General features: G+C 51.1%; 1 protein-coding gene across 1 annotated transcript in view; it reads left to right on the forward strand.

The window, feature by feature from the left end:
- The window catches only part of LOC128843178 (ovotransferrin-like), a 59,842-nt gene extending 46,136 nt beyond the window's left edge, over positions 1-13,706 (forward strand). The window contains exons 23-25 of the mRNA XM_054039776.1: positions 1,640-1,776; positions 3,172-3,226; positions 9,775-13,706. Of these exons, the coding sequence (XP_053895751.1) occupies positions 1,640-1,776; positions 3,172-3,226; positions 9,775-9,991 (409 nt within the window). The 3' untranslated portion in view covers positions 9,992-13,706. The remainder of the gene's footprint in view (positions 1-1,639; positions 1,777-3,171; positions 3,227-9,774) is intronic.
- The last annotated feature ends 4,877 nt before the right edge of the window (positions 13,707-18,583 follow it).

The following is an 18,583-nucleotide window of genomic DNA, read 5'->3' on the forward strand; positions in this document are numbered from 1 at the left end:
TCTACTGAGTGTGTTCATCCTATTTGTATGAATGTAGTATTCTTGTATCTAAAGCTAGAAATATGAAGTATAACTCTGGGGTCCTATTGTACCTATGCAAACTGTGGGCCATTAATGGTGGTTTGGAATCTTGATGGCTCCCATTAACTAGGACAATTGGTTGTAAATGGCTGTGCTTACTTGTAAGCCTTCCTGTGTTCCTGTGAGTCAGGCTTGGAAGAATGGAGTCTTGGGGTCTCACAGGACATGTGACCATGTCACCTGGTACTGGAATCTATCTTAAACCCGGTGCTTTTCCATTTAGAAGGACGGGTGGGAACCCAGAGAGAGACAAAGGATTCCCACCTTGTGCCAAAGTTATAAAAGGGGGTGGAACAGAACAAAGGGGGCTGCAGTCATGAGAAATTCCCTAGTTACCACTTGAGCTGGAACTAACAAGAACTGTACCAGGGGAAAGGATTGGGCTCAGACTAGGAAGGAGTCTAGTCTGTAAAAGAAGCTTATTAGAACATCTCTGAGGGTGAGATTTTATCTTAAATCAGTTTCTTAATGTATTAGGCTTAGACCTGTGTGTTTTGTTTTAGTTTGCTTGGTGACTGACTTTGTTCTGTCTATTATTACTTGAAACCACTTAAATCCTACTTTTATACTTAATAAAATCATTTTTGTTTATTAATTAACCCAGAGTAAGTGATTAATACCTGGGGGAGCAAACAGCTGTGCATATCTCTCTATCAGTGTTATAGAGGGCGGACAATTTATGAGTTTACCCTGTATAAGCTTTATACAGAGTAAAGCGGATTTATTTGGGGTTTGGATCCCATTGGGAACTGGGTGTCTGGGTGCTGAAGATAGGTAACTTGCTGAGCAGTTTTTGGTCAGAGTATGCAGCTTGGAGGGCGTGGACCAGACCTGGGTCTGTGTTGTAGCAGAGTAGCATGTCTGGCTCAACAAGGCAGGATTCTGGAGTCCCAAGCTGGCAGGGAAAACAGGCTCAGAGGTAGTTTCAGCACATCAGGTAACAGTCCCAAGGGGGTCTCTGTGACTGAACCCGTCACAGTGACGTTGGTGCTGCAGGTCAGGACTAGAGCTGGGTGCAACTTCTTGACGGAAACTTTCTGGCAAAAATTGCAGACTCAGCAGCCCCTGGAGTGTGGTGACAGTCGGGGTCCAATGTGCCAAATTGTTTCAGTCGGGGGGAGGGAGGATCTAAACGAAATGATGTGATTTGAACAAAACAAACAATTTTGGTTTTGTTCCGATTTGCAATTTTCTTTCATATTATGTTTCGAACTTCACAGATGTGAACTGAACCAGCTGAGAGACTTTGTTCCAGCTGAAATGATTTTTTTTTCTGACTTTTCTGGCATTGCCAGTGAACAGAAAAGTCCGTTGATCGCCCAATTCTGGACAGGGCTAAAGTGAATTGGCAGAGGTGTGTGGGAAGGCTTGGCCTGTGCTGACCCCTTCCTCTGTCAGGAGTGCTCTGAACGACTCCAAAATAAAAGCGTGCTGAGTGATCATGTGACAATCCACTTGGGGAAAAACCCCCTGGGAATGAGGACTTGGGGTGTGGGCTGCGTGGCAGTCTGAGCCTGCTAGTCACATGGCTATGTTGTGTTCACTCCCTTTTGCACAGAGCGATCGTGTTTGTCGTGGACAGCGTAGCGTTCCAGCGGGAGGTGAAGGATGTGGCAGAGTTCCTGTACCAGGTCCTGACTGACTGCACTGTGCTGAAAAACGCTCTGCCACTGCTGATAGCCTGCAACAAGCAAGGTACTGTTCATTGATTGGCAAACTACAGCCCCAAGGGCCTGGGGGCTGGATGTTCAATAGGCCAAGTCTTTCTGGGTTAGCTCAGAGTTTGCGGTGTTCTGGTACCTCTTTTCTTGCCTGACATGGGTGTTGGGTGGCCAAAAAGGGGGGGACCTATCACAGGGTGACTTGCTCTTTAAGTGGGACTTGGTCCACAACCCCTGCTGCTCAGTTGGGCTAAGAGAAGGCACCTAGGCCTTATAAAGGGGGAGATGGGTTGACAGGTGCCTGCAGACAGTGCAGGGAGTAAGAAGGCTCCTGAGTTAGAACAGAAGGCTTGTGAAAAAGGCCAAACTCCAGTCAAGAGGTGCTGGGAGAGCAGGAAGACCTTCAGGGAGGAGAGGCTGGGCCCAGCTTTGGACTGGGCCCAGCCTCAGTCCACAACTTGGCTGTGTAAATTTGAGTTCTGTATTGAAAGACCTTTGTGCAGGACTTAATAAATTGGAATGTTTGGATATCTGGCTTGTGTGGATGTTTTAAGGAGCCGTGAGTGAAGGGGAAACGGAGGCAGGCTTCAGCAGGAGTGCTAAAGAGCAGGCATGCCCTTTGACAGGACCACATAGAAAAACCTGCTGTGTTCTATTGAGTTTTTTCCAAGTTTGGGCCCCACCAAAGTAGGGTAGGAAACTAATTCCAGAGTCAAAGAGCTCTAGGCAAGAACGCTATCACCAGCCCTGCTTCTCCTGGTTATGCTAGGGGCTCTGGTGCTTTGATGATCCCAACTGCATGGGAGTTACCCGGGGAGAGACAGCTTATCAGCGAGCCATTGAGGTAGGGAAGATAATTTTCCAAAGGTGAATGGAGTGTAAATCCCTGCAGAGTTGTCTTCCTGAGTCTGCAAACAGCATAAAACAGTAGCCCCAAGAGCAGTGTCAGCTGCCTCTGTGCATTATGCAGTGTTGCCTCTGAAACCGAGAAGCAATTTGAATGTCAGCATTAGTTATCCTGCAAAATGATGTCTCCAATAGACAGACGCCTGCAGCACACTAAAAGCTCAGGCACGTGAAGTCAGTGTAATTTAATATCTAAATAACACAAGGGAATCTGTCCTGGCTGTGGTGTTCACTTCCATATGTAATTCAAACAAACACTACCATTTTGTATTCTACCTGAGGCAGCTGCAGAATTCCCAGTTTGCCACACTGGGCTGCCACAGAAAGTAGGGGGTCTTGCTGTTGACTGTAACTCCAGCCAGCCTTAATTCGCATGGGGCCCCTGGTTAAAATACCAGGCGATAGTATTATAGCGATGGGATCTTGTCACTGAGCGTTCATCCCCACACGGAGCCCGCTTTTCCATGTCTTGGAAAGAAAATGATGTTCCAAGTGTAACTTTTTTAAACCACTTTTTTTCTAGATATCACGATGGCAAAATCGGCCAAGCTTATTCAGCAGCAGCTGGAGAAAGAACTGTAAGTGCGGGGTGGAATTTGTTACACATCTCAGTGCCCCTCTCTCTATTTTACCCTCACTGATGTCCTCTCGTGTCAAGCAAAAGTCTTCTTTTGTGCATGTGTGTGGCCATTTCACAGTGAAGAAAGGAGCCAACACATGAGCTAGTAAAATCGCAGCAGCCCTGGCAGGTGGGGATTTCCTGAGGGAAAACACTGCTGCAAAAAGTGGGCATGTGCACCGGCTCCTAATCTACAGGGAAGGGAATGTTGGACCGTAACTACATGGCAGGAGCAGTGACAGCTCTCCTGTGTTCCAGTGGGTTACGTGTTCACAGCATGTTGCAGAGTTCACTTACAAGGAAGGTGATGCTGCTGCTACTGGTTGTATTATCCAGTTCTGCCCTTTAAGTGTTTAAATCGTCATCACTTTAATCTGAATGTGGCCATAGCGGACAAGTAGAGAGAGAGTCCCTCTCCTCTGCCCTTCCACTTTCTATTTTTTTTAATCAATCATGGAATCATCAGCCCTTCCTGGGACAGTCAGTGTGGCACCTGATTTCTAGCAGAACTGAAAATCAGAACCTATTTGATACAGTCAGTCTTGCTCCCCATAATTGTAACCAGACTGAGTATGCTCTGGTCAGCCCATTAAATCACTTGTAAAATGCACGCTATGACCCAAGGGCATGAAGACATATGCAGGAACAGTGTTTTAAGATTGTTCACCAGTTTGCGTCCCTCCCTGCAACAGTTTCCACTCATGGTGATTTTATAGAATCCAAGGCCAGAAGGGACCATTGTGATCATCTAATCTGACCCAGGCCAGAGAACTGCCTCAAAACAGTTCCTAGAGCCAATCTTTTAGAAAAGCATCCAGTCTTGGTTTAACAATGGTTGGGGATGGAGAATTCAGAGGAAGAGCTTGCAGTACTCGCGTATCCCCGAGAGTCCCTAGTGAGGGGGAGGGCAGGGAGAATAACATTTCAAACTTCACATATAAATCGCTTCAAGGTGGGATGTTGCCCCACCAAAGTTCTTGGTTTTTATATTCACTTCTGGACTTTGTCCAGTAGATGGCAGTGGTGGTGTTTAAATGGGGCCTGTTCCAACCTGAATGTATGCCCCTCCCTTTCATAAACAGAATTAAATCCGCACTATGGAGCTCAGAGGGGAAAGAGGCAGCAGGGTCATTTTCTGCAGTTCTGATGTTAGGTGTTTGCAAGTTATTTATGTCCTGAGACTGGGTTTCTGCATAGAACTCACTGGCTAGTGTGCCAGCATTGAACAGGGCCTTGCTATTCCCGTGGTGTTTGCCTGCTGCCATACAGACCCCTCAAAACACTACACTGGCTCTTCTTGGCATGTCAGGCTCTTTTCCAGCCAAGCCTGACCAGCAATGCATCCGCTGTGTTCGTAAAGCGAGGTCTCTGCTGCGTCGATGGGTTCAAATAACAAAAGCTGCTAGGCTTGGCTGAGAGAGAGAGGACTTGGGTAAGTAGTTGAGGCATAAGCAGGGCTGAGGATTTGTAGCAATAATGGAATGAAATGACTAGACAGTCCCATCCCGCCGGCTTTTCTAGATGCCCAGAGGCCTGAGTTACTGTTTGCATCAGAGCCCGGGTTGGGCCTAACAGTCTAGACTTCCCCAGGCCCAGCTCTGCTCTCCTCTTTGGCCTTTCAGAGTAGGGTTACCATATTTCCACAGGCAAAAAAGAGGACACTGGGGGGGAGGAGCCCCGCCCCTGCCCCCATCCACTCCCTCCCACTTCCCACCCCCTGATTGCCCCCCTCAAAACCCCCAACCTCCCCCACCCCCCACGCCGCCGCTCCTTGTCCCCCTGACTGCCCCTTCCTGGGACCCCTGCCACTAACTGCTCCCTAGCCCACCCCCTATCTAAGCCGCCCTGCTTCTTGTCCCCTGACTGCCCCCTCCTGAGAACCCCCCACCCTCACTGCCCCCCCTACGACCCTATCTGTCCCCTGACTGCCCCGACCCTTATCCACACCCCCATCCCATATTCACACACACACCCCTCCAGACAGACCCCCAGGACTCCCATGCCCCCTGACAGGGCCCCCAGAACTCCCAACCCATCCAACCCCCTCTGCTCCCTGTCCCTGACTATCCCAACCCCTCTCCACACCCCTGCCCCCCTGACAGCCCCCCCAGAACCCCCGACCTATCTAACCCCCCCGCTCCCTGTCCCTGACTGTCCCAACCCCTCTCCACACCCCTGCCCCCCTGAAAGCCCCCCCAGAACCCCAGACCCATCTAACCTCCCCCGCTCCCTGTCCCTGACTGTCCCAACCCCTCTCCACACTCCTGCCCCCTTGACAGCCCCCCCCCCCCCCCCCCCCCCCCCCACACACACACACACGAACTCCCGACCCATCCAACCCTCCCTCCCTGTCCCCTGACCAGGGCCGGCTTTAAAGAGCCCAGGAATCGGACTGCGCTCCGGCCGGAGCTCCGGCCTGGGTTGCGGGGCTTGGGGCCTGGCCGGAGTTGCTGGGCCGGCGCGCTCGGCCGGAACTGGGGCCGGTGCTGCTGGGGGCCCGAGCCGGGCTGGGGGCGCTCGGGCAGAACCGGGGCCGCCGCCCTGGGGCCCGAGCCGGGCCGGAGCCATTGGGGCCGCTGGGCGCTGCTCGGCCCGGGCCAGAGGGAGCTGCTCGGTCAGGGCTGCGCCCCCCCCCCCCCCCCCCCGGAGCTCTCCTCCTCGCGCCCCCCCGCCCCAGCTTACCTGCTGCTGCCTCCCTCCTGCCCCTGCTTCTTTTCAGACTTCCCGCAAAGATCTGATTCGCGGGACGCAGGGGAGGTGGAGGAGCAGGTGGGCGGAGCATTCAGGGGAGGGGAGGAGGGGGAAGACAGCTGCGGGGCCCGCGGCATGATAAGGCTGCAGGGGATGGGGGGAGCCAGGAAGGGGCTTTGGCTGCCCAGCCGCGCTTGGCCACCACTTTTCGGTCTATAAATAGCCAACCGGGGGCAAATCCTGGACATTTTTAGATTTTTAAAAATCCCCCCCGGACGGCTATTTATAGACCGAAAAGCCGGACATGTCCGGGGAAATCCGGACATATGGTAGCCCTATTTCAGAGGCAACTGAAGCATACGGTGTTGGCTTTCTTAGAGCGTTTCCCTCTCACCTGCCCCCCTCTCTGTTAACTTCAGGCCCCCCAGCGTGGCAGAGGAAGAAGAAGGGGGATAAACAAAATCAAAGGCTGACAAGGAGGGTTCCCCCCCACTCCAGGGCAGTGCAGAGAGATGGGGGACTGTGATTAAGGGGGAGAAACAGGGTGACAGAAATCTGTCACATTGCGTGTGTGTGTGTGTGTGTGTGTGTGTCCTAGAGCAGACAGCCGCACAATTAGCAGGGGTCTGAAGGGAAGGGGGAGGGGAGCTCCCTCCTTTTACCCTTCCTCCCCTGCCGGGAGCTCTGATCTTGGTGCCTCCTCAATAGCGTAGGGGCTGGCTGTCTGCATTGATCCCTGCCACCCTCAGAGCCGATCCTCCTCAGTCACCTGTTAAATACACCAATAGATTTTTTTTGGGCTGACTGTCCTGCCCCAACTTCCTGATTCTCCAGGCGAGGGAGCTGCTTTTCCACTAGAGAGCCAGTCCTACAGCCAAAGGGTAGAAAGTTTTCTCCCCGGCATGCTGGTCTAACTGCTTTTGTAATGTGTGGTTTGGTGTATGGTAGGTCAGCTTTCCCCTCTACTTTGAACTCTACGATGGGATATTCTATCTATAAACGTTCAGTTTGTCCCTGTATTAGCCAGGACTCCTCGTGCCCGCACATTTCTGCACTAGGCCTTACTCTTTCCAGGTGGCGTTCCGCACCTTCATTGCTTTTCACTAATTTCCCCGGCAGTGCAGATTGTTGGGAGGGAATCTTACCTGATTTCTGAAGTCTCACCTCCGTTAGGAAGTGAGCAGAAGCATCTTCCTGCGGACAGAGTCTAGGGCCAGGAGTTGGACAACAGAGGGTTTTCTTCTCAGCTCTGCCACTGACCCGTACCATATGGTCTTGGGCAAGTCACTTACCCTTTCTGTGTCAGTTTTCCTCTGCAGAATGTAGAACACCTTGTGCTCTGTAGGTGACGAGTGTGGTGTAGGTGCTAAGTAATGTTCTCTACTGACACATTTGTTTTCCATCGATGAAAGAGCAATTTGGCAACTGTCCAGTTTAGAATTAATCGACTCCGTTGTTGGTCTGAGATTTCTTCTGCTTCAGAAGCATCTGCAGGTGAGGATCACAGTGCGCCACGGGCAGGTATACCTCAGGGACCAGGGCACAGTGCCTCACGAAATCTTGACTGGCTGCTCCAAGTTCCCTCTTTTTGCTTTAAACAGCACCTAGCATCCCCAATGAGGTAAAGCCCTGTTGTGCAAGGTGCTGTACCCACACCCAGCAAGAGACAGTCCCTGCTCCAGAGATTACAGTCTAAGTAGGCAATGCAGGCACACAAGGTCAAAGGAAAGAAAGATTGTCCTCTCCGTGTTACAGGTGGGGAACTGAGGCATGGGATGGTTGAGTGACTAGCCCAAGGTCACCCAGGCAGACTGTGGCAGAGCCAGGAACAACCCCCTCCAGCCCTTAGCTCATTCTTTTTTTTTACAGTGTTACTGCAGTAATTTTTCAGAGAGTCCTGGATATCAAACATGTCAAAGGGTGTGGTAGTGGTGCTCTGCTCTGTTGTGGCCAGGTGCACTGCCTTTGCTGCCCTATTCTTGTGTCGTCTTTGCATTTCTCTCCCGGTCCATCCTTCCCCTCTCTCCAGCTTTTCATGTGAGTTCGGATTTAATTTTTTTTTTAGCGCCGGAATTAAATCCAGCACCATCTGCAGAACTCACTAGGTTCCTTATTTGCATTAGATTAGCATATTTTTGCTGAGGAATGATCAGCCCTCCGAATGGCTGACTCTGCTAATCCACATCTGAATAAAGCCAGGGGTAATTCCACTCCCCTAATTATCCCCTGGTAATCTTCTTAGTTAGTATCAAGCTCCGCTCTTGGCAGGCTAATTGCATTGCTGGATAACGAGATTTGTGTTACACGGGGCTATATCGCTTCTCCTGGCAGAAGGATGGGGAGGTGCACTGAAGCATGCAGCAAGACTAGTGAGGAAATCATGGCCTTCCAGGAGGAGATGCTTTAGAAAGTGTTGCCAGTTTATGGAGTCGGAACGGAGGCTGGATCTAAACAACCTACCCTGCTATCGCTGCCTTCTAAAGGCAGGGTTGCCTGAGGACCGAAGCACACTGGTGTCAGCAGGCGTCCGTGCCGAGGCTGCTGAATTCTTGTGCCAAGCAGGATTGGGGGAGCTAAGTGCAATTCCTTTGTTCAAAAACACTTAAAAACCTTAATTTTCTCCAGCTGCTTGTAGTGTGAGGGGGAAGGAAAATAGTATGAACCTTGCTGATGCCATCGCAGCTGAAGTCTGCGGGCACATAAATTATTAACCCCCGTCTATCCCCGATGCTTTGCCCAGTGCTGTCTAAATGTGAAATCATATCAGGCTTTTTCTTGTTCACTTCCCATCTGCTGTAGGAGAATCCCAATTTATGGGGGGAAAGTTTAAATTCAGCTTCCTTTGAATCACACCCTTTCAAACGAAGGTTGCGATAAATTTTGAATTTGATAATTATAACAAGGGGCCAGGCCTTCTCGCCTGCAGGGGAAGGACTCCCACATCAGAATATCACTCTATACACACAGACTGGGAGGGGTGCCACAAGACATACTCTGCTGAAGGGGAGATTTTCATGGAAGAGAGGGAGGTAACTTCAGGAACTGGGGACTCTGCAAATTGAAACTGTACAAGTTTCACCCAGAATCCCTGATGGGGGCAACTGGTGTGTGACTGGCCTAGTGTTCACTAGTATGTGCTTCCTGAGAGATCACTTGCCCCAACTTTGTCACTAGTTTTAAAAGGAACCATAATGTTCATGCAATGTGATAGTCATGCAAAGGGAATCAGTCCACACTGCGGGTGTGGCAAGCTCCCCAACAATGCTTCTCCATGAAATCTCCATGCTGCTTTGGAGGGATCCCCTCTGCCAATCAATGGGCAGGCCATTCCTCAGGCCTCTTCAGACCAGCTAGGAACTAGCTAGAGCCCAACAGTTCATTGCATTCACTGAGCAGCCATTAAATGGGAACTTTTGGTCCCTGCCAGCCTAAGCTGGAGGTTAACCAGCAGCATCAGCTTAAAAGCTCCATGTCCCATTTTCACTCCCCTGTATACCTCCAGTGCCCTGAAGAGACTGTTCTGTGGCATGAGCATCCTAACAGGTGGGCAGAATAGCTGGATGCTAGGCACACACTCTCCCTGCCTACCTGCTCCTTTCAACTTCTTGTTAAACCCGTGCACACGTGGGGATTTTCTTGTTCATGGAACTAGCTGGTAGCTCAGTACTAAATGCACCGCTCCCCAAGCTGCAGCAATGGGTGAGGAAGGTTTGTCAGAGCTGGTTGTTTACTGTTGCACTGGTAGCCCCATTGCATGTGAAAGGCTGGGTCTCTCCCCAGTTTATAAAGTTTTCTACTTTCTCTCCTGCAAAACAGCAACACCTTACGAGTGACTCGCTCAGCTGCCCCCAGCACCTTGGACGGCTCAACTTCCAGTGGGACTGCTCAGCTGGGGAAGAAGGGCAAGGAGTTTGACTTCTCACAGCTGCCCATGAAGGTGGAGCTGGTGGAGTGCAGCGCCAGAGGCAGCAAGGCAGAGGAAGGCAGTGCTGACATCGAGGACTTGGAGAAATGGCTGGCCAGGATTGCCTGAAAGCAGGCGGGGAGGAGGGAGGCGGAAACTAATGATAAAGGCATTTGGCATCTGATATGGAAGTACTGATGGGAAGGGGTGGGGCCCAAAATGTAATCTTGCTATGGAAAGAACTTCAGGCATGCGCCGGCAGTAAATGCACTGTTACTTGCACTGGGCTGGGTTTTAATCAACCTATGAACATATTTGCCACTGTGATTTCCGCCAACTGGAGCTCTTCCTGTTTCTATCCCATGCTCCCCTCTGGGAAGCTGCCTCTAGTGCTTGAGCTGCAGAGGGTTTAGAGTGGGGTTTCAGTTGGTGTAAGGAGCCTCTGGTTGTCCCAGGCAGCCTCCAAACGGATGGGAGGGTTATGTTTGGCTAGCAGAAATTATTTCAAGATTGGACTGCTTTACCTTGGCATCTCGGCCCTGGTGCCCATGGTCCTTACTAACCTCCCCGCTCATGGCGTCTGATTTCTTCTCCCATTCCTGTCCTCTGTGAATCGGGCACAGTGAGTTTGATCTTTGTGCTGCCACAGCTAAAATGTCCAATTGCGCATGCTACCGGGAAATCCCTGCCTGCTATGGAATGTACTAACGCTGCTTTCACAGGGGTTGGCCAGCCTCCCCCTACTCCCCTCTTCCCACCTCCCTTTCAAAAGGAACACACAGCCAGATTGTCAGATGTGCTCAGCACCCATGTAAGCACCTATATGGAAGTGACCAGATTGTCAGACATGCATAGTAGGGGCTGGAGAGTGCTGAGCATTTCTCAAGATCTGGCCACTTCCGTGTGGGTGCCTAAGTTGGTGCTGAACTCTTGGAAAATCTGACCCAGATAGTAAAGGTGATTGATGATCATTGTGTAAATGGGGGCTGCTGTTCTGTTTGGCTCCAGTCCAGTCTTTGGTGCTGATTTGCTTCTGCAGAGCACACAGTGCTAAGGAAGCTTATGCATTCTTGTACATGACTTCTCAGGAGTGGTGTACAGTTTTATAATGTGATCTTCATAAATGCACAAAACAGTATTTGTCACAAAAATGGTTGGTCTAGGTTAAACTACTGGGAGGCCTGTATGCCTGGGTGTGAATATAACTCACTTCTCCTTCCCGGGGCTCCAGCCTGAGTGTTGGATTCACCTCTCTCCACGCAGACATGCCCCGCTTTCGGCTCCGTTTTTTCTTGAGACAGGACAGCAGCTTGCTGGTGCTCAGGTTGTGCTCTGGAGCCACCTGTGCCTTTAGCATCAGGAGTGCAGCACCCATACGGAGGGAACGGAAACCAGAGCAGTCGGAAGTGAATCTGACTAGCTAGATGGTGTCTCTCATATAGAGGCTTGGCTGCTTATCTTATGTGATGGTGCCCCTAATCTCCTGGTGAAATTCTGGCTCCTTTGAAGTCAGTGGGAGCTTTGCCATTGACTTCATTGGCCAGGAGTTCACCCTTGATCTTTAACTGGGGCGGGGTCTAGAGTTACAGCTGAATTTAGCAGACTCACAACGAATATGTATTAAAACCCCATTCAGGTGCGTGTTTCGCCTGTTTTCTGTCTCCCGGACTTTCAGTTAGGCCCTCCTCCTGCAAACGTGCACGTATGGGCTCACTCAGTTCAGCACATTAGTAAGAGGTTTGAAGAACAGAACTGTCCCCATGTGGGATCTGCATGCGCCTCTGACTCAGTGATGTCGTAAGCAGAGTTTGACATCAGAATTGTCCTAGAATGAATTGTGTTGTCACTTCAGTTGGACGAGGCTGTAAAAAGGAGGTAGAGGTTGACTTTTAAAGGCGTTTTTTCTTGTTTACAGATAAAGTCAGTGATTGTCATAGGAGCCAGGAATAGCTTCACAGAGGGCCTAAGAAGATCAGTTTACTGACATGAATGGGAGCAGTCGTTGCAGTTTAGGTGTTTCTGATGAAGGTTCTTGATGACAAGAGAAAGCATTGGAAGTTTCCCAGTTCTTGTTACATGTTTGTCTCATGTAATGTTTAAAGCCAAGAGATCTGTTGTGGTTTCCAGATGCGGTGCCCTGTTGTGTGTTACACGTATTATGCTTAATTTTGCAAAGGAACAATTCTGTAGCAGTCTACTTCTTCCTGCAGATGTACTGAGCCCATTGGGGTCTAGTCCAGGACCTGTCGGAGTCTGACTTTAGCACATGTTGGATCAGGTCTAAGAGCTCTTTCCAAAGGTGGAAAGAATGAACTGACTGATCTTGGGAGAGATTCCACAAACAAGCCTGCAGGGTGTTAGCAGCAGAAGCTGGTGGAGGGTGGCAAACTGTCGTTGGTTGCAATGCTGCTGTGTCTTAATGGGCTGGCTGAGGAGATAACACATCCTCTTGGTAACCATTGGAAAAGGTCACCAAGAGGATTTCTTGACTCCCAATGGGGGCTCTGGCAGTGAGCATTGTCTGTGCCTCCAGCGGAGCTCACTGCAGGCTCAGCTGGGGGGAATCCTTTGTGATGCTGGATTGTTCATCTTACCTCTGCTTCCTTAATAGGAACCTTCTCTGCAAAGAGGTGCTCACTGACCAGAGGCCTCCTGCTGCTAATAGGTTTGTGGTCTGCTGACAATTGCCTCCGTACTGTATCTGCTGAAGAAAGCAGCTGCTGGTACTCAGGAAATGCCGTCCCTGGGTTTTTTTGTGGCGGAATTTGGCATTATCTCTGTGGCAGCCACTCTCCTGGTCTAGAGGGTGGGAGGGAGGTGGTGGCTGGTCCTCTGCTTGGCTATGTTGGTAAGAATTCAGTATTTGAACTTTGCTCCTGGCAAATCTTGTTCCCTCCCCTACTTTCAGCCTGATGCACTCTGTGGGCCCCTTCTTGCCATGTCAAGCAATACACCACAGCGTATCTTCTGTCAAAGGTTACATTCTGTATCCACATATTCTTCTCTCTGACGTCGGTACGCTCTGCTCTCCTTAGCACTAACGGGTGTATAAAGCTATACAACAAGAACAGATTGACTTGTGCTACTCCCATCAATTGGAGAAAGGTGTTTTGTTTGCAAACAGCATATTTTCTTGAAGAGAAGTGAATGTCTGAGCTGGGCTTTGCATCCAAAACTGCCGAACCTTAATGAGATGAATCCTCTCTTAAAACTGTGTGACCAGCCCTGTTCATTGCAGCAGCAGTTGGGCGGATTAAATATACTGCTAACACTTGGTGTCAGTGGAGGAGTGAGGGGGTGGCATGCTGAACTGCCCCTCCTTTGCTTCCCCTCCCCACCCCCCCAGCCCAGACACCACCTACCCCTTCCCACGGCTCCCTCTTTGAGTTGGGAATGCTAAGACAGTACACTTTCCAATGCCTCTTTGGGAGATAGGTCCTTCCCAGGCTGCTCTGATTTAAAAACCTGTCTTTCGGCTGAGAGAGAAGCCAACCTGGATGCTCAGGTCGCAAGCCGAAGGGCTCACTAGCCAAATGATTTTTGCATTAAGTATGTTGTGCTCTTCAATTTCAAAGCATAAACTTTACAGCAACAGAATGTTGCTGGAGCTATTGGTCACCAGTCACATTTTGAATTCAGACAATTGCCCTGGCTAACTAATCTGGTCAGTCTGTACCCGCAATCCTGAAGCAAGGAATGAAGAATTTATGCTTTTTTCCCCTTTTGCTACCAGCAGCCTACTTCTTGAGAAGCCCCAGCCTACAGGGGATGAGGACCTAAGATCCTGTTTGCTTTTAAATTATTCTCGGTAAATGTGGTTACTTAAATAAAGAAGTTTTGGCTACGTCTTGTCAGTCCTCATTCAATGCTGGAAGCAGCCATCTGTTGCTGTCCTTTCCTGGCTTCTCTTTTCACCAGGCCCACCAACAGTGCTAAGCCAGGCAGAATGGGGCAGCTCCTTATTAACGGGGCACTAAATAGCCCTTGAGCCAGGGCTGTTTCTCTGAATGTTGGTTAGTGGAAGAGCTGTTGCCCTCATAACAAATTTCACATGGTTTGTTCTGGCTCAGCGTCGTGAAACCAGGGCAAACCTGGCTTCTGTTGATTGAGCTTAATTCAGTAAGAAAGCGACTTACGCTAAATCATTAAGTGAGGCTTAAATCAAATTCAGTGTGTGTCCACACAGGGGCTTGCACTGCTTAACTGGCATTATTAAACTGCTTTTGGTCACACCAGTTTAACTTCCCTATAGATGTGGCCTCACCTGTGTCTCTGAGCCCTGGAGTGTTAGCAGCGGTCTTGCAGCTACATCTGTGCGGTGACACACCCCAGCCCCGTGACTTTGTTCCACTCAGCTAGCTGAGCCAGCACAGTGTTGGCAGGAACCTACTGTTGCTGCTCAGTTTCCTGTTGTGTCCTGCAGAGAGACACCTGCTGGCCTGGGAGTAGAGATGCTTCTTAGCTTGGTGCCCTCCATCGGTCCTTCCACCCATAAGGCTGGTGTGCCACTTTGTGGTCACAGGCAGGAGGGACTGGAGGGGTGCTGCTTCAGTAAAAATAAGCAAGCTCCTACCCTCCTCTCCCCAACTGCAGCCCCACTTTGGCTCCCTTCAAAGCAGCTGCCCTTAGTGTATGTTTAAGGCAAACCCCTGGACATCCTAAGGTTGGGACTCTGGTTTCCATCAATGCAGCCGTACCTCCATGAGTGGCCTGCTTAACGAGAGCAGGGGCTATGGCAGACTTCTCCTATGGCTGCTAATTGGTCTCTTCCTCCTCCACAGTGCAGCACTTTGCTAAGTCTGTGGTGCAGTGAGGAGCTGGTTCTGGAAGAGGGAAGGCCCAGCAGCCAGGTAGTGGTTTAACATCATCATCTCTTCCCCTGCATCAGGCTGAAGAAAGCCCTCCTTTGCCCAGGGGTGAGGTATGGAGAGAGTCTTCTCTGGCCTGCCAGGAATAAAGGGACATAGAGTGTATGAGTAATGACCCTCACCATAGGCCATCAGCCAGGCTACAACCTGCAGCTCCCAAAAGCAAGTCTCTGCTGTCGGCAGTGGTAGGCTATTAGCCTCTATGTGAACTAGCCACTTGAGGGGAGCGCTGCAAACTCAACTAGCGCGTTACCCCTCTGTACTAGAAGCCAGGAAGTGCTATAAGAGACAATGGAAAGTCCTGTCCCCTGACTAGCCAGCAGATGAGATTCAGGAGATGGAGACCATGGCTTGGCATTTTCCCCGTGCAGTCATTATCTTAATGCCTTTCCCAAGCCCCACCCAGCTGTTGGGAGAGAAGGGCACTGCACTCGCTTTGTCCTTGTTGAGCTGGCCGGAAGAGGTGGTTTCAAATCATGACTGCTTTCAGGAGATGGATACGAGGGGCTCAGGGTGTCCTGGGAATTTATTCTGCTGGCCCTTGGGCAACCCACCTAACTGAGCAGCAGACAGGGTGAAGAGGAAAAGAAACGCCACAACTTTCCATTCTGTTTTTAATAACCAGGCTAATTGCTTGGATTAAGCGACTGTCCATGAAGCGTGTGACTTAGCGGGGAGCGCAGTGTGTGCAGAACTCTGCTACGGCCAGGAGGAGGGCAAAAGCCCTGATGATGCTCGCAGCATGTAGGCCCTAGCCAAGCTGTGATGGGGAAGATGCATCAGCCCTAATGTGTCTTTCTGTCCTGCTGACACTATCCATGAGTGCTGCTGTCGCAGAGGAGCCATTTTCATTTGGTCTTAGACGTATGGGTTTTCACATGGGGAGAGCTGTGATGTGTAGGAGAGCTCTACAGTGGTGTGAAAGGGCTTTGATCAGGGTTCCCACCCGATGGTACGTGAGCTTGTCGGAGGTAGTATGCTGTAGCAGGGGTCTGTCCCCTATAAGGGGTAATGGGCTGGAGCAGCCAACCCCTGTTCTGTGCCACGACTCCTTTAAGGGAGAAGCAGACTAGCTGGGGAATAGGGCCAGGCTTTATTCAGGGAGCCTACATGCTTAACCCGATAACACACAGCTGCTAGGTGACTCCTCAGAGAGAGGGCAGACACGGCCTCAGCAGGGGAATTATGGGAGAGCTTGGAGACAGGACAGGGGTTTCCTGGGATGGGAGCCGGAAGGGGGACCGGGGAAGCCTGGCTGAATCAGCCCAGTCTTAACAGGGAGGCCAGGAACCAAGGGGAAGGTGCGAGTCCACGGACCGAGAGCAGCTCTGCAGACTAGGGCTAGAACCTAGCAACCAGTGTCTGGGGAAGCCTGTTTGAATCACAGCCCAGCCCCGCCCCGAGCTTCCTCACCCAAGGGGAGGGAGTTGTGAGTCCAGGGCAGCAGGGGACCTGTGGTAAAGACACACCAGAGGAGCCTGGACTGGCTGCGCATCCTGCTGCAGAGGGAAGGAGGCGAACTGGGACCCTGAAGCCTTAGAGCAAAGGGGAATTGGTGGGAAGTGGGGGCTTTACCTGGATATTAGCTCCAAAATTCTCCCATCTCTTTACCTCTCCCCTGTGAGCCCTCGCTGCCCTTCTACATGCACACGGGCACATATGGCACCAGAACATCTGAGCACTTTTATTTACACACACAGTTACCAGAACACCCGAGCCCTCTTACACACACACACACACACACACACCTTGGCCGGACTGCCCTTTAACACGCACTGACATGCCCCACCAGAGCAGCCCCTGTTCTCTCGCCGAAGCCCCTGCTCTCAGACTAGCCTCATTGGAGTTGGGCAGGAAACAGCTGTCCGGTCTCTCAGAACTTTGTGAGACTTGGAACGCTTTCCTGTTCTGCACCAGGGTGAACATGAGACGTTGTAGTTCGCTGTGACAAGCCAGAGAGAGGCCTCCAGTCCAGACCAGCCAATAGCCTGCTGCGTGGGGTGCTCACCTGGGATGTGGGAGGCCTGATTCTGAATCAGGCAGACCAGGGACTTGACTAGTCTCCCCCATCCTATGTAAGTGCCCTACCCACCAGGCTATTCCGGGGCAGGTCTCCCCCTCTCTTGGGTTTGATCAGTAATTCCACCATGGACTCCAGGAAAGTTTATTGAAACTGGCTCAGTCCCATGAAAAGTTTTGGTTTTGACAAATGGGCATTTGCTGATGGAAAAACCATTATGTTGCAAAATTCCCAACCAGCTTGTAGTAGGAAGAGAGCCTAAGACATAAGCCCTTGCATCAGAGGCCTGGTATAAGGCCTGAGGCCTGGGCTAAAGTAGTAGTCAAAGCTTTACTAATATAAAGCAAAAACAAGCTGTGAGCAAAAGGCAGGACCTGCTCACAAAATCTGACAAAAACAGGGCTAATATTGCAAAAATACCCATTCCTAAGAAGTGCTAGGCACAGAGTACTCATGCAAACACATCCCAGTATTATGGGTGGCACATTGTATGGGCCCGTGGTGCTCGTGCTCCAGGAATATTCAGAGCACGGGGGCCCAGCTCCACCAATGTTCAGGACCGGGTCTCTCCCCCGGCCCCGCCTGCTGCCCCTGGAATCGGCCAGCACTTCCCTGTGGCCCCTGGGGGGGAGGGGTGTCTCTGCACGCTGCCCCCGCCCCGAGTGCCAACTCTGCCATTGACACTGCTGCCAAAGGGAGCTGCGGAGGCAGTGCCTGCAGGCAGCAGCACATGGAGACCCCCAGTCCTCCCACCTAGGAGCTGCTGCCAGAGGGGTGTGTGGGTCGCTTTCAGGAGTCACCCAAGGTAAGCGCTGCACCCCTCACCCCCTCCCAACCCCCTGCCCCAGCCCAGAGCCTGCACCCCTCACCCAAACTCCCTCCCAGAGCTCAACCTCTCACCCCTCCTGCACCCAAACTCCCTCCCTGAGCCAGCACCCCTCACCCCCTCCTGCACTCAAACTCCCTCCCAGAATCTGAACCCCTCCTGCACCCAAACTCCTTCCCAGAGCCTGCACCCCAAACTCCCTCCCAGAGCCTGCACCCCCTCCTGCACTCCAGCACCAGCACCGAGCCTACACCCAGCACCCAAATTCCCTCCCAGAGCATTAGGCAGGTGTGTGTGTTTGGGGAGGGGGACGGACTTGGACCTGTTCTGGTCACCAAAAATTATACAAACCTGCTGCCCCTGCCCAATATCAAGTAGTACCAAAATATCTCAATATCAAGGATGGTACAAAAACATTTCCCAAGGATAACAGGAACACACTGACCTCTCCTAAAAGATGAGGTCAGGATAACAGTATGTAATAGAGATGTTTTAATCAAACCAACATGTACAAGGTGATGGGTAATAACTAGCCACATCAGGGGGTAGTAACTAACTATGTCAAAGGTGCAGTACATAACTTGTTTGTATTGGGATATAAAAATGTATCTCAGAGGAACTGTCTTTGTCTAACCTAGGGAGGAATGGAATGTCCTGCCGTTCAATGAGCTGATCCATTGTTACGGGCATACATGTATTAGAGATCCAGTAGAGTCTGTGGGATACTAGTACCATGCTTTGTTGACAATAAACCTGGCCTGGTGCCTTCATACCTTGACAGATCTTGTGGTCATTGAGCAGTTTGCTCGAAGTCTGCTCTGCCGGCTGTCTGCACAGAGCAGGGGCAGCACACAGGAAGAACACAAAACACACACACACACACACACACACACAGGGCCGGCTCTGGCTTTTTGGCCGCTCAAAGCAAAAAAAACAGGGCGGCCAGAACGACAAAGCAGTGATCTGTGCGCTGGACCGCAGGTGCAGGGGGACCGGCTAGTGTGGGG

Source organism: Malaclemys terrapin, chromosome 9 (assembly GCF_027887155.1).
Source record: "Malaclemys terrapin pileata isolate rMalTer1 chromosome 9, rMalTer1.hap1, whole genome shotgun sequence".
In the NCBI taxonomy this organism is placed as follows: Eukaryota; Metazoa; Chordata; order Testudines; family Emydidae; genus Malaclemys; species Malaclemys terrapin.